We start from the raw sequence: 14,969 nt of genomic DNA, 5'->3' as shown, positions 1-14,969 counted from the left end.
TAACTGCAGCACCCGGGAGTGGAAGAAAAGGATCAGAGGGGCAGCACTCAGTACATCCTTGGCTACATATTGGTTCAAGGCCAGCCTGGGCTACATGAGACTTTCTTAATAAAAAAAAAACAAAAAACAAAAAACAACCCACATTACCCATACCAGGTACTTCCACAGCATCTTTGTCATTAGGGTTGTTTGTGTCTTGGCTGAAATGCTACTCTGACTGTGGCAGTGCATACCTATAAATCCCAAACCTTGGGAAGTGAAGGAGGATCAGGAGTTCAAGGCTAGCCTGGGGTACGTGAGGCTCTGCCCTAAAAACAAACAAACAAACAAACAAAAAGAAGAGGATGCTGGACAGATGGCTCGGCTGTTAAGAGCACCTGCATTCCTGCAGGAGACCCAGGTTTGGGATCCTAGCATCAATAAGGTGGCTTGCCACCCTCTGTAATTTCAGTCCGAGGGGTGTCTAGTTACCTCATGATCTCCATGGGGGAACCAGATACACACGTAGCACACACACACACACACACACACACACACAAGCAGAACACTCATACACAAAACGTAAAATAAATGTCTTAAAAGGAGATAAAATAAGGGAGACGGCTCAATAGGTAAAGGTATGTACCACCGAGTCTGACATCAGGGTTTGATGTCTAAGACTCTCCACAGTAGAGGGAAGTAACAGATTCCCGCAGGCTCCTCTGACCTCTGTGTGCGCGCACACATTACTAGTCACGATACACTTCCAGACTAGCCTAACTGTCATCTCAGAGTCTTCACCCAGCAAATGATGGACACAGATGCGGAGACTCACAGTCAAACATTAGGAGGAGTTCGGAGAGTTCCATGGAGGAAGGGGATAAAGGATTGAATGGGCCAGAGAGGTCAAGGGCACTTCAAGAAAGCTCACCTGTAACAGATGTGCAGCTTTGTTTTCACGTGGGACTCCTAACAGCAGGAGCAGGGGCTGTCTCCACTCTGCTGCCTGCGTTGGGATCCCTTTCCCCTAACTGTGCTGCCTTGCCTAGCCAGAGCAGAAGATGGGTGAAGATGCTACTACAACTTGATACGCAAAGTCAGATTGATATTCATGGGAGGCCTCTTTTTTTTTTTTTTCTGAGCCTCTTCTAAGGAGAAAGGGAGGACTGGAGGATGGGTATGGGGAGGGTGGAAGGGAGGGACTGGGAGGAGAGGATGGATGTAAAATAAATAAAAAAAAGTAAAAAATAAAAATGCTGCCATTGGTCAGGTGTGGTGGTACACCCTTTAATCCCAGCACTTGAGAGCCAAAGGCAGGTAAGTCGCTGTGATTTTTAGGCCAGCCTGGCCTACACAGTGAATTCCAGGCCAACCAGCTTTTTATAACAAGATCCAGTTTCAAACTTTCGAAAGAATAATGTGCTGCTGTAATTTATCTTAGCGTCCCTACCAGTTCACTGTCCCATGCAATGTTTGCTTACTTTTTACCACTTTCCCTTGCCCCCCGCCCCCCGACAAGGTCTCTCTGTGTAGCCCTGGCTATCCTCAAATCACTCTGTAGACCAGACTGGCCTCAAACTCAAAGAGCTCCATCTGCCTCCCAGTCCTGAGCGCTGGGATTAATGGCATGTACCCGGCTGCTTCCAGTTTTCTTATATACTCATTGCTGGGCAGCTAACTTACGGCCTAGTATCTGCTAAACAAGCACTCCACCACTGAGCCACATGGCCAGGCTTTGGGTGTACCCAGTCTGGCCTTGAACTCACAATATTCTGCATCAGCTTTCCAATTGCTGATATTACAGGTACGTAACCTATCCAGGTGTTTTTCTAATTCTTCTGGCATTGGGGACTGAACCTCTGGCTTTGTGCTATCAGGGCAAACACAACCAATGATCCAGGCCCTTGTAAAAAAAAAAAAAAATTAAGTTTGACATGTGGTGACTTGGAACTCATTATATAGTCCACGCAGGCCTCTGAACATGACCCTCCTGCCTCAGCCTGCCTACTAGTTAAGAGTTAGAGGCTTGCAGCACTACACTCAGGTGCCTTTCCTCTGGAAATGATCCCATGATGGAGAATGTTAACTGTCAATTGGACAGGCTGTGAAATCTAGAAACAACCATCACAATGAAGAGGTTTTCTAGGACAGGTCAGGCTCTGGGCATGCCTGTGTGCCGAAAGACTCGCACTGAAAGTGGGCGGCACCATTCCCTAGGCTTGGGTCCTGGACTGTATAAAAAGAAAACACTGAGCACAAACACTCACTGCTCTCCTTCCTGTTGTGTGTGGCTTCAAGTTCCTGCTGCTTTGGCTTTCCAGCCACAAAGGACATAAACCTTTTCTCCCATTTGTCAGGGGATTTTTATTATAACAGGGAAAGAAATTAAGACATCCCCCTTCAGAACCACCTTGAGGGAGGCACAGTTAATACTAAAGATTTCTGCAAAATCTGTTGGCCTTAATTCAACTTTTATGCAATCTATTCTTCAATTTTTTTTAAAGACATTTCTCAGTGTATCCCTAGCTGTCCTGGAACTCACTCACTCTGTAGACCAGGCCTACAATTCATAGAGATCTACTTTCCTGTGCCTCCTGAGTGCTAGAATTAGAGACATGCGCCATTGCCCAGCTTCTTTAATGTTCTTATTACTCATTTTTATGCTGTTTGTGGGTGTCATAGATGCCCTGGAGCTGGAGCTACAGGCTCAGATTGTTAGAAGTAAGTTCTCTTAAACAGTAATCATCTCCCCATCACTGTGTAGCCCTGGCTGTCCTGGAGCTCGTTATGTAGACCAGACTGGCCTCAAACTCAGAGATCTTCCTGCCTCTGCCTCTTACTTGTTGGGATCAAAGGTGAGCACCACTGCTGCCTACTAATACCGATTGTTTTAAAATATAAAAATTAATTTCTTTTTATTTAATGGTAGGGGTGTTTTGCCTGCATACATATGTGTGTACTGTGTGTATGTGCCTGATGGCCTTAAAGGACAGAAGACGGTACTGGATCCCTTGGATCTGGAGTTACAGATGGTTGTGAGCCACCATGTGGGTCCTAGAAACCAAACCCGGGTCCTCTTCACCAGCCAGCGCTCTTCACCAGCCATCTCTCCACCCCAGAGACTTATTATCTTTAATTGTGTGTGTGTGTGTGTGTGTGTGTGTCTGTCTGTCTGTCTGTCTGTTCCTGTAAGTGCAGGCATCCACTGAGGTCAGAACCATGTGGTCCTCCTAAAGCTGGAGGTATAGGTGTTTGTAAGCCATTTCTAGTCCCTGATGTTTAATATAAACGTAACATTTTTAGTGATACACTATGGTGGAAAAATAAAAATTCCGAACAGAAGATTATCTCCAGGATCCCACACTGTCAATAACTGCAACTGATTATAGCTCTAATTGATTTGCCCATGCTCATTCTTCTAGAAGCTTTAGCAATTCCCAACTACTTTAGACAGACACCCAAAGCACAACCCTCGTGGATCAATAACCATTTCCCAGTAAAAATAAATCAATATGTTCTCTCTACTTGTCTGTGAAAAACTTTCATTTCAAATTAAATGTACATTTTAAATGCTCGTGTAGACCCCAATAGTGACAAAAGCCTTGAACCTGGTCCACTGGCCAGCCTGAGTTGGCTTCCGCACTGGCTTTTGTCACTATTGGGGACTGCCATGGTCATGCTGGTCTTGGTGTTAAATGCTCCAGGGAGGTAGCCACTGCCATCAAGGAGGCGAGCCATCACCTTGGCTGAGCTTTTCACTGTTCCTGTGTGGAGAGGCTACTGGGGGAACAGGCCACTGAGGCTCTGTGTTGGTGTCTCTCCTCGCTGCCCCCAGAGGCACCGGCATCATCTCTGCTCCTGTGCCCAAGAAGCTGCGGCTGCTTCCAGTGTTGATGACTGCTACACATCAGCCGGGGGCTGCACTGTCACCCTGAGCAACTTTGCCAAGGCCACCTTTGATGCCATCTCGAAGACCTACAGATACCTGACCCCCAAATTCCAGAAGGAGACTGTGTTCACCAAGTCTCCTTATCAGGAATTCACTGATCATCTTGTGAAAACCCACACCAGAGCCTCTGTTCAGAGGACCCAGGCTCCAGCTGTGGCATCCACAGAAGGGTTTTTATACAAGAAAAATAAAGTGAAGTAAGACTGTTAAAAAAAAAATGTTCTTGTGCAGCTGGGCTTGGTGGCTCACACCTGTTCTCTCAGCCCTTTGGAGAGAGGCAGGAGACTCTGCATGTTCGGGGAAAGTGTGGTCTCAGTGGTGAATTTCGAGTGGACCATGGCTTTAACAGAGAGACCCTATCTCAAACCAAACAAACCAAAATCAAGTATCAAGCTAGCAACAAAAGGTGAACAGCTAACTTTCCCATGTCTGGAGGAAACAAGCCCATTTGTTTTGTTTGAGCTGGGCCTGGCTTCCCAAGTCTGTAATCCAGGCTCCTGGGAAGTCGGGGAGGTCACAAATTACAGGCCAGGCTGGCAACACAGTCTCATCTCCAAATGGATGAGCCTGTACTTCTGTAGTGTGGTGCTTGCCTGACAGGCTTGAGGCTCCAGGTCTAAGCCTCAGTAGCACAATGAAAGGTGGAGGAAATACCACTTGTAAATTCAGGAACGCGTGATGGCGCGGGCTCGGAGCGTAGCACAGTTGGCGGTGGCTGACGGGCACAAAACCCTGGGTTCCACCACCAGCACTGAACTCGGGAGGCAAAGACAAGGCGGTCAGAAGTTTCAAGTAATCCTTGAATCCACACAGAGTTCAAAGCCAGCATGGGCAAAAAGAGTAATATCATATTATTTTGCCCAGCCTCACAAAGCCCGACTTCCCCTTCAGCTGAAGTGTCTAGAGCTTCTAGGGTCAGGGAGCAGAAATGAGGGAGGGTCACATGTCTTGATTAGTCCGCTTTATCCACATAAATAAGCCCACTTTTATTTCATGTGTTCAGGTGTAATATATCAGGGTGAGGACCCACATGAAAACAAGACATCCCATCGCATACACTTAGATCACCCTGTCTTTGATGCTTGTTAACTGAGCTTTTGACACATTCTTGGCAATCTTAAGTTTCTGGGAAGAATTAAAAATAAACAAGTAATTTCCTCAAAGATACGAGTGGAAATGGAAGCCCATGTCTCCAGGCTTTGACCGAGGCTGCGCTGAAGGGAAAAGCAAGGGGAGAGATGGAAATAACACAGCGACGTATCATTTTCAAATGTCACATTTAATGTTTTCACCACTGTACTTCAAATCTACATTGTACAAAGTGACCAGAAAGTGTGCCACGGTAATTGACCAACCTCTGAGATTGTACCTTTCATACCAGTGTCTTCTTGGGCTCTTTTGATACTAAACACGTTTCTCATTCAAGTGAATTGAAATGCTTCAGTTGGGTAGGTTCTCAGGAGCCTCATAAAAAAAACACAAAGACATTGCACCATCTTTGTTTAGTAATTCAATGTGTGTTTCTTTCACAGCAAATAATTACTTCATTGAAGTTAAAACTTCCAAACATAACTTAATAGTCTTCAAATTCAGCTCAGATCACTCAAGATGAAAATACTCTGCTAAATACAGATAACTTACAATAACTTTAACAGTTAATTGTCCATAACACACACCAAGCTTTTTCCTAGACCAGTTTTAAGACGATCCATTAGTACTCCTCGTACAGGTGAAAAACGCTCTTCGATTTTCTTGTCTTTTTATTTTTAATATAAAAGTTGGAAGGGACATTCAAGTTTCAAGTCTCCACATTGAACTTAAAAAAAAAAAAATAAGTCATCATCAGCGTGTGGAGGTAAACAAGCCAAGTTGTGTAACTCCAGGAGGTAGAGGCCTTCGATTGGTATTCGTATTTACATATGCACAGAAGTCAGTGTTCCAGCAGGAAAAAGAATTTGTCAAAAAGTAATAAGTTATTTACTACTGTGACATTTCAAGACTCCCACAGCTTTGCCTAAGGACACAAACACATTTGACATGATTCCCTATGTGCCTTTGTGGCTTTAGTTTTTTTTTTTTTTAATTTCTTTTTGTCTTTTATTATTTTTCACTGTCCAGTGCAGGAAAAGTCTCACAGAATTTCACAGACCTAAAATGTGCAAGCTAGTTCTCTCTATACAGCAGTGTTGGGATTCTTTTGAAATTAGCCCAGAAATGAAATTATTTACACACATGAAAGATGCATGCTTGGGTCTTTTTTTTTTCTTTATGTAAGAAAGAGCAGAAAAACTTCTAATAAAAATAGATAAATATATATATATATATATTTATACTGGGTAGGGAAAAACAGAAGGTTAGTCTCTCCTAGTCACAAACTCATTCTCTCTAAGCACAGCATTGGAGTTCAGACAGCACACACCGCCATCACAGCTCCAGTGAGGAGCCAGCGACAGGGCTTGGACATTAGGTGGCGTGCCTCCCGCCCCTCCCCCAGGCGCAGCCACCATCAGCTCACCATCAGCTCTGGATCAGTGGCTCCATGATTGGTCGCAGGCAAGCTTTCTAGATTCTTTAGGCTTAGAAAACCCCAATCTTTAGGAATGGCTCAAATATCAAAATGTATGACTGTCCTCTGTGTGCATATGTGCACATGTGAACAATCTCACTTCATTAAAAAGAAAAAAAAAAAAAGAAAAAAAAAGAAAAAAAAAAACAACCCAAAACATAAACCCCAAACGCCCAAATTTGGTTCAATTCTCGTTTCTTCTGAGGTGAGCCATGACAGCTGCACTGAATTCTTTAACCATGTGCAACTCTGGGTAAAATATTTTTTTTTTCTTCTAAAAGCACAACCACTTTACAAGATTAAAAGTCTAGTAACATTTCTAAATATTATTCATATCATACAAGTAGTGGTTGTTAATTTAAAACTTCATTAGTAAAATTACAGTACAGGCATGATTAACCCTCCAGAATTGCAAATCCCAGACTCCAGTGAAAGCTACATTACATCTTCAGTAGTACAGTCTTCCACTGTCACTCCCACACCAGAGGAGACGGCGGCATCTCAGACGGCTGAGCGACGGTGGAGCTGGAGGGAAAGGGAGAAGCCGGAATCAGTGGAATCAGAGTGGGGGCCCCGCTACCAGCCGAGAACCTCTCTCCGGAGCGGCCTGTGAAGAGCATTTGTGCTTCTACACTGAGTTGGTTGCAGATCGCTCACTTAAGCACCTGTTACCCAGAGTGAGGCAGCGTGCTTCAGTGGCCCACACAGGGATGAGAGAGGGCCGCGTTATTTAGTGGGGCGCAGGAAGATCCTATGGTCTACCTCAGGGTAGTAATGTAGAAGACAATGATATCTGTACAGTGCCCGCCACGGAGCCTGCTTCCTAAGGTCAATGGTGGCTGCCATAAACAATGGGATTCATATTCAATCAGGAAATGTCCTGAAGAAGTGGCCTCTCAAATTAGTGCCAGCAAGTGGGGACCTGTCTGAAGGGGCCTCGTGAGCATTACTGGTGCAGTATGAGGCAGGGTCCAGCACTGTTATCACAGATACGCTATACTAGGTCCCTGAGTTTAGGGTTGCTGATTAGAAGGGATGGTGGTCGCTTTCCCTCTCAGTGCCCAGGAGAACAGTGACTAGCACCTGCGCTGCAACACCTACTCGTCCCATCACCAACAAGTCAAAATGCAAGTTAATAACATCTTTCTACGTGGAAAAAAAATGGAAGAGGTGAAAGACAACTGATCTTATTAATTTCATACGCAATTCTTGATTTTGAGCCAACAGCTTCAATGCAGGGAAGGCCCTATTTCAATGTAGGGAAAGGCAAGAAACAGTAGGGAGCTGGGGAAAAGAAAAGGAGAAGGGGTGGAGCTAGCTTCACGGTCACATTGGCCAGCAGAGGGAACAGGAGGGCACTGCAGGCTGCAGCATCGGGCAGCAGCTTCCCTTCCTGCATCTGGCCCATCGTTGTCCACCCCAGCTCTTGCTAAGCTTCTCTGCGGACAGCATGCCTTTCTGATGGGCCAGTTCGGCTCACACCTTGGCACCCTTCCTGCCCGTCATGCCGTGTGCCCCTGCAGATGCAGGAGCTCTCCGAAAAGGCCCCCGGGGAGAGGCCCTCTGAGTTTACTTTCTTCCTTGTTTTTTTTTCTCTGTTGGTCCATACTGGGTTACTGCCTTTCTGCATTTGTTACTTCAAGACTGTCCCCTGCATCCGGCTCCCAAATCCACGCTCTATAGAAGTTAGACATCTCCTAGTTGACAATTCCTATCATTAAAATCTCCCTCCATTGTTGAAATGGTTTCTGTCTCCCACGTGAGGCTTGCTGGAATCCAAATAGACTCAGAGCCCCTTGGCTGCTCCTCTAGAGAGAAGTTCACAAGAGTCACTACCTCTTAGCTCCCCCTCCACAAAGATCCTGTCCCCCAAACAACCCATCCAAGCTTGCTGATCCAGAGGGCTCACGCAGAAAGATGACAAGGGGAGTGGCCTGGGCTGCATGGTTAGACCCCGTCACACAGAAACAGAAAAGAAAAATGAAACAAAACCTGTAAACATACAGTGAGCCAAGAGGGAATGAGGTGGGAGTGCAGGCCTTGATCACAGTGCTCCAGACACTGAGGCAGGAGGATCTCAAGACCAAGGCTAGCTTGGGCTTACCTAGTGAAAACCTGAACGAAGCCAACTATAATAAATAAACAATAAAAATCGAGCCCACTCCAGTGGTCTTGGCTGTGTTAGCAAGAGGGTGACTGACTGACGCTGAAGTCAAGACCCTCCACACGCCCTCGAGCAGCACAGTGGGAAAAACATAACCGTTAAGCTCACCACGGGAACCAGCCCTGGAATGAAGTTGGAGGTGTGACACTGACAGGGTCGCCTTCCTACTGAACTTTTCTTTCTTTTTTGAGGTGAGGTCTTAGCAGCCTGTGACTGAACTCGCTATGTAGACCATGCTGGCCTTGAGCTCCCTTCTTAAGTGCTAGGATGAGAGGCATGTGACCCCATGCCCAGCTTCTGTTGAGCTTTAAAAATCTGTACTGTATTATTCAAACAACAACAACAACAACAAAATAAAACAAAAACAGAAACAGGGCTGGGCAAGATGGTTCAGCAAGAAAGGGTGTTTGCCACCAAGCCTGATGACCTAGGTTTGATTCCCCAGGATACACATGGTGCAGGCAGAGAGAACTGACTCCCAGATACCCACATAGATGTAAAATAAGTAAATGAAAAGCCCCCAGAAATATGCTGCCTGACAATGACAGCCCCCTTTACTCCTGAGGTGGGGCTGCACGGAGACACGGTTACCTAATAAAGCTCTTGAAGGCCGCAGACTGCGGGTTGATGCAGAGAGGCACTCGGTTTCCCTTCTGCTGTTCCAAGATGAACTGGTGGATAATCTCTGCAGAGAAAACAAACACCATCCACTCCACTGCCCACATGCAGGCTGGCAGTGTGGGTTCCCAGCCAACGCAGCCAGCATCTGAAGACAGCTGCCTGCTGGGTTAGTTAACTCACACACACAGACCCTCTCTCAGTCCGAATCAAGGTCTACTTTTCCTGAAGCCAAAATGATGGCTGTTGCTGAAAATGGAAAAAAAAACTTCCCTGGAGATGCTACACAAGCCGAAAGCTCACCGGCGGGGAGAGGCTTCTCACCCTGAGATCCCCCCAAACCTCTACCCCAGGGAGCGATCCTCTACATAGTTTCAGAGGAAACGATCAGAATTCCCTTTTCTCATCACCAGTCTATCGGACTTTTTTTGAAAAAAATGTCATGTTATATGGAGAAGTCCAATACAGTTCATCTAATGACATTAAGTGCCTACAGATACAATATATTTTGAGTCACAGTCATTAGGAGTGTGGGCTACACTGGAGGAACAAAGATTTCACTCCTCTGGCTAATCTTCCCCTGAATTAAAGCTAAATCAACAGTCTCTCTCTCTCTCTCTTTTTTTTTTTTTCTGAGACAGGGTTTCTCGGTGTAGCCTTGGCTATCCTAGACTAGCTTTGGAGACTAAGCTGCCCTTGAACTTGCAGAGATCCGCCTGCCTCTGCCTCCCTGAGTGCTGGGATTACAGGCGTGCGCCACTGTGACCAGCTAATCGTCATTCTCTTAACACACATACACAGACACATGCACACTCGCGCACACACACAGCTGCGTGCAAAGCTGAAGTAAGGTACGGGGCAGCTTTGGCAAGCCTCTGACCTCGTGGTGACTGGGTGTCAAAAGGCACTTACCTTTAACTTGTCGGACAGAGCTGAGGTTCTTCTCAAAGGTGTCATCAAATTTGGGGTTGGTGACGGGCTCGAAGTCACTGGTGTAGACTCTCCCCGTGGAGGTGGAGAAGCAGCACTTACACATACACGTGTGGTACCGCAGCCGCCCCTCATCCAGGTAGGGGTGGGCTAAGGCATCCTTAGCGGATATTCTTTTTGACTGAAATCAAATTGTGAGACCAGCACATCAACACCACAGATAAGCACGGCTGTCCATGTAGAGTCTTTCGCAAGATTCCATTACATGGCTTATAGTTGGTATACACTTGTTATACAGAACATTCTGGGCAAAAGGGGACAACAGAATTTAGGGGGTTGGGAACAGAGAGTGGGCAGACGTTGATTACTGACTGTCACTTCGAAATGCTCTTCTATTAAACTATTAAAATTCTGCAAAGTTCCTACCTTGAGATACATGTATACAGGGACTCAAATAACAAATAGCATGACATTTATGCATGTGATGCTTTGCCTACGAGACAAAAGGCCACACTTTCTACAAGCGTGATTTAGAGGTGTAATCATGCTGGTGACTTCAGAAAGCCGCTTAAAACTGTTGTTCTCTTTGAAGAGACCGACAGGGCAAAGCACACCCCAGAACTGCAGGGGTTAGAGGAGGGAGCAGTCTGAGCGCCAGCTGAGACCAGAAGTGGTGGCTTGTCTTCAGCCTGTGGATCAGAACAGTTAACACACCAGAGTGCCAGGCTTACTGACCCATAAACTTTACACTCCAGCAAAAAACTAAAGAAAAATCACCTGTCCTCAGTGCTCAGTGGACCAAGAAGGGAAAGTAGATCTTACAGGACCCAAGGATGGGTTCAAAGGGAGGCTGCATGAAAATGACACTCTGCCCTGCCTCTAGAATGTGTGGCACTTCACACAACCTCAGGTCCTCAGGTCCCTGAGGCCACAGTTAAACCATCTCACTAGCCCACGGTCTCATGTAGGTAGGGTGGCCTCACACTCACATGTGGCTAAGAGGACCTTGAGACCCCATTTTCACCCTGCAACTGAAACTGGGTTTATGAGTACACACCATCATGCCTGGGTTGAAACCAACAACTTTTGCCCCTAACCGTTCCGTCTGTCTCTCTGACAGGGTCTTTCCACAAGGCCCTGGTTGTCCTGGAGATCACACCAGATCAGCCTTGAACTCACAGAGACCTGCCTGCCAAATGCTGGGATTAAAGGTGTATGCAACCACACCCAGCCCCCCTAATTATTCTTATGGTCCTTCTGAAGATAAGTTATGTGGATCTGAGAAAGATGTTTTTTCTCACCACAGAGCAAGGTAACCTTTCTGTCTGTAATTCTGTGGATTTTAATTCGTTAAATACCTATTGTGTTTTGTACTTAGTGATGTTTTGCATCTTGTCAAATACATTTTGTTTCTGCAGTTTTTCTGTTTGAATCTGCTTTGACAATAATTACTGGGACAGATATAAATGATGGATAATCTCTGGATAAATAAACAAATAAACAGATGCCACAGTGCAGTTTGTAGTACATGTCCAGGAGAATCAAGTCTAGAAAAAGAGGTTCAGAAAAGATACAGTCCCAGTCCAAAGAGTAAACATTTCCATATGCCATACAATGGGTAGTTTTCAAACAATCAAATTTTTTTCCCTCTTGATAAAACCTGATGTCAAACCCTTTTACAAATATCAAGATCATAAGAATGGTAACATCCTCTAGCTCTTTACCTAAGCTTTGCTTCAATCTGTGCATCAATACTCAAACATCCATGTAGCTAGATAGCATGGGGCCCACAAACCAGGAGTTGAAACCTGTCATTTCCAGTCATGAGTACATCACCAGTCTAGTCAAAGCCAGGGTGCTTCTCTTAGAATACTACTTCAAAATTTAGTTAAAAAACAAAAATAGGGGCTGGAGTGATGGCTCAGCAATTTAGAGTCCTTGTTGCTCTAACAAAGGACCAGGATGTATATCCTGGCACCAACATGGTGGCTCACAACCACCTGTAACTCCAGCTCGGGGGATCTGACCTTTCCTGACCTTTGAGAGCACCAGGCATTCACGTGGTGCACAGATATACACGTACATACAACATTCAAACACAAAATAACAGAAATAAAAACTTATATAAAAGTTAACACTACTTACTGGATCAAAGACCAACATCCTGCAAAGTAGGTGAACAGCTTCATGTGTGGCCTGACTGGACAGGGTGTAGAGTACGGGAAGAGATGGCTGTAGGAAGAGAAAAAAAAATTCAAATAGTCAAGCCTTTACTCATACTATATAGGTATTGAATTTAGTCAATTTATAGCAACAAATTTTGCCAGCTCAAAAAGATGTTGTAAGCTAGCTGTGGTGGTGTAGGCCATAATCCCAGAACTCAAGAGGTAGAGGCAAGTGGATCTCTGGGAGTTCAAGGCTAGCCTGGTGTACATGGTTAGTATCAGGCTGGTCAGGGCTACAAAGTGAGACCCTGTCTCAAACAAGCTTAAAACAAACAAACGAGTACAAATGTTTAAACTTAAAGGGAATGACTGGACAGTTCTCACCGATTTCCAGCAGTGTACCTGGTCAGAATACGTCAACAGTGCAATATATCAGATCACAAAAATCATGACAAATGAGAACGGAGACATTAAACAAGGCGGCTGCTCTGGCAAGAAGGGAAGACCAAACATGTGTAAGGGTGGAAAGAAGATTAAAAGACTTTAACCACAGGCAGAATCACGGGCGTCGAATGTGGGAAGTAACGTGGGTGTGAGTCTAAGCACAAGTCCTCATGAGTGTACTCCTGCTATGGTGGCCTTTGCCTGGCTGAACAGGTGTCCCTGGCAGGTGTTCCTTTAGTTCTCATCCAACTATCAAAAGGTTAGACTCTGGCCAGCAGCAGAGGCCCATGATTCTGTCAGCACGTTAACTGAGGGGGCAGTGTGTACCCTGGATAGCAGGATGCACTCTGGGGTCACAGTAAGGAAACCGCCACCTGAACAAACTATTACCCTCCGAGTGAGTCTGCTGAGGGTCAGACATGGTCCCTGCTGGAGACAGGACTGTCTTTACTAAGTTAAGCTTTCCTTTATCTAAGGTTCTGAGTGTTTTTGCTTGCCAAGAACCCCTGACTTACACTGAACCATTCTTCTACTCTCAAACCCAGTGGTTTGGTCGGCTTGAGTTCATTCTGCCAGTTTCACAGACAGGCACCTCACTCTGCTGAGTACCATTAGTTTTTGAGGACCAAGCCTGGCTCCAGAATAGATTATTCACAGTCTAAACCCCACAAGGGACAGGCAACGGAATGGCCAGGCCAATACACCCAACCTTTCCCCCAACCCTTACCTGACCTATTATTTAGAATAAGAAAGCTGGCTACTCGTTTTCCTCAGCCTGCTGTATCTACAAACTCTCCTGCCTCAGCCTCCAGAGTGCTGGGACTATAGATTGGCATCTCTATGCTTAGTTAACAAACGGAATTTTGTTTCTGGAGACAACGCTCAATGATAGGTGCCTAGCCCAGCTTTTCAAAAAAATGTCTACTGTCCACAAAATCCTGTGCAAGCTCAGCTTGGAAGGTGCTCACTCCACAACTCCAAATGCCTCTAGGTCAGTCAAAGCCTACATGAACTTGGAGAGGGATGCTCTGAACCTTAAGATGGTTGTCAAGACCAAATGAATGGACAAGGTCACCTTTGTCAACATTCTGACTAACCATGCAACGCGCAGAGACAGGACGCTGCCTTCATCTATCCCCACTGAAGTTAGCCTTATCTCACTACCTGGAGATGGCGATTTTGGGCCTACTGAAGACACCTGCGCAGTACGATGCTTCTGCACTGAAAGCCTCCATGAAGGGCCTGGGGACTGACTGAGGACTCCCTCATCTGCTCAAGAACCAACCAGGAGCCGCAGGAGATTAACAAACTGTATTAGGAGATATATAAGACCAATCTGGAGAAGGACATCACTTCCGGCACCTTGAGACTCCTGGAAGCTGAGGTTCGTCCTTGCCAAGGGCAGAAGAGCAGAGGATGGTTCAGTCAGTGACTGACCAGGATACCTGGGAGCTCTACTATGCTGGGGAGAAAACCGATGGAACCGATGTCTCCAAGTAGATAAGCAGCATGACTGTTGTGTACAAGAGCGATCGCCCTTACTTATGGCATGCTGGAGACCATCAAGAAGAAGGTCAGAGGAGACCTGAAAAATGTCTTCCTGAACCTGGTCCAGCGCATGCATAACAAGCCACTGTACTTTGCCGACTGGCTGTATGACTCTATGAAGGACAGGGGGCCCGAGACAAGGTCCTGATTAGAACCATGGTCTCCCAAGTGAGGTGGACATATTGACCATCAGGCTTGATTTCAAGAGGAATTACAGCAAGTCCCTGTCCACTATATCCAGCAAGACACCAAGGGTGACCGTCGGTGCTGCTCTGTGTGTGCAGGAGATGCCTGGAGGGCTCAGCATAGCGGAGTGCCCAGAAGGGCCTTACCTGTGCTCCCAACTAGCTGTCTAGAGAATCAGCTTGCCACTAATGAACCCCTGACTTTCTTCCTGTGGAGATGACAATAGAAACCCACTCCCCATCTTTGTTGGCATTTCCTTCATTCTCTCCTTTATATCAAAGAAATGAACATTCTAGGGAGTTGGACACGACATCTGTGATGAGACAATGTCATGAATAAACCATTTTTAGTTTAGAAACAAGAAAAAAAAAAGAAGAAGAAAAGGAAGAAACTTAATTTTGAAGACTGGCCTTATAACCT

At 45.8% G+C, this 14,969-nt stretch overlaps 1 protein-coding gene across 1 annotated transcript in view; it reads right to left on the bottom strand.

Annotated features, from left to right (window-relative positions):
• Positions 1–5,188: 5,188 nt before the first annotated feature.
• Positions 5,189–14,969, bottom strand: part of Nlk (nemo like kinase) — a 126,601-nt gene continuing 116,820 nt past the window's right edge. Inside the window, exons 8-11 of the mRNA XM_060387195.1 lie at positions 12,352–12,438; positions 10,189–10,387; positions 9,250–9,343; positions 5,189–7,019 (exon numbers count right to left, since the gene is read on the bottom strand). Coding sequence (XP_060243178.1) covers positions 6,965–7,019; positions 9,250–9,343; positions 10,189–10,387; positions 12,352–12,438 — 435 coding nt within the window. The 3' untranslated portion in view covers positions 5,189–6,964. The remainder of the gene's footprint in view (positions 7,020–9,249; positions 9,344–10,188; positions 10,388–12,351; positions 12,439–14,969) is intronic.

This window comes from Meriones unguiculatus, chromosome 7 (assembly GCF_030254825.1).
Source record: "Meriones unguiculatus strain TT.TT164.6M chromosome 7, Bangor_MerUng_6.1, whole genome shotgun sequence".
Classification (NCBI taxonomy): Eukaryota; Metazoa; Chordata; class Mammalia; order Rodentia; family Muridae; genus Meriones; species Meriones unguiculatus.
This window is presented reverse-complemented; position numbering and strand designations above follow the sequence as displayed.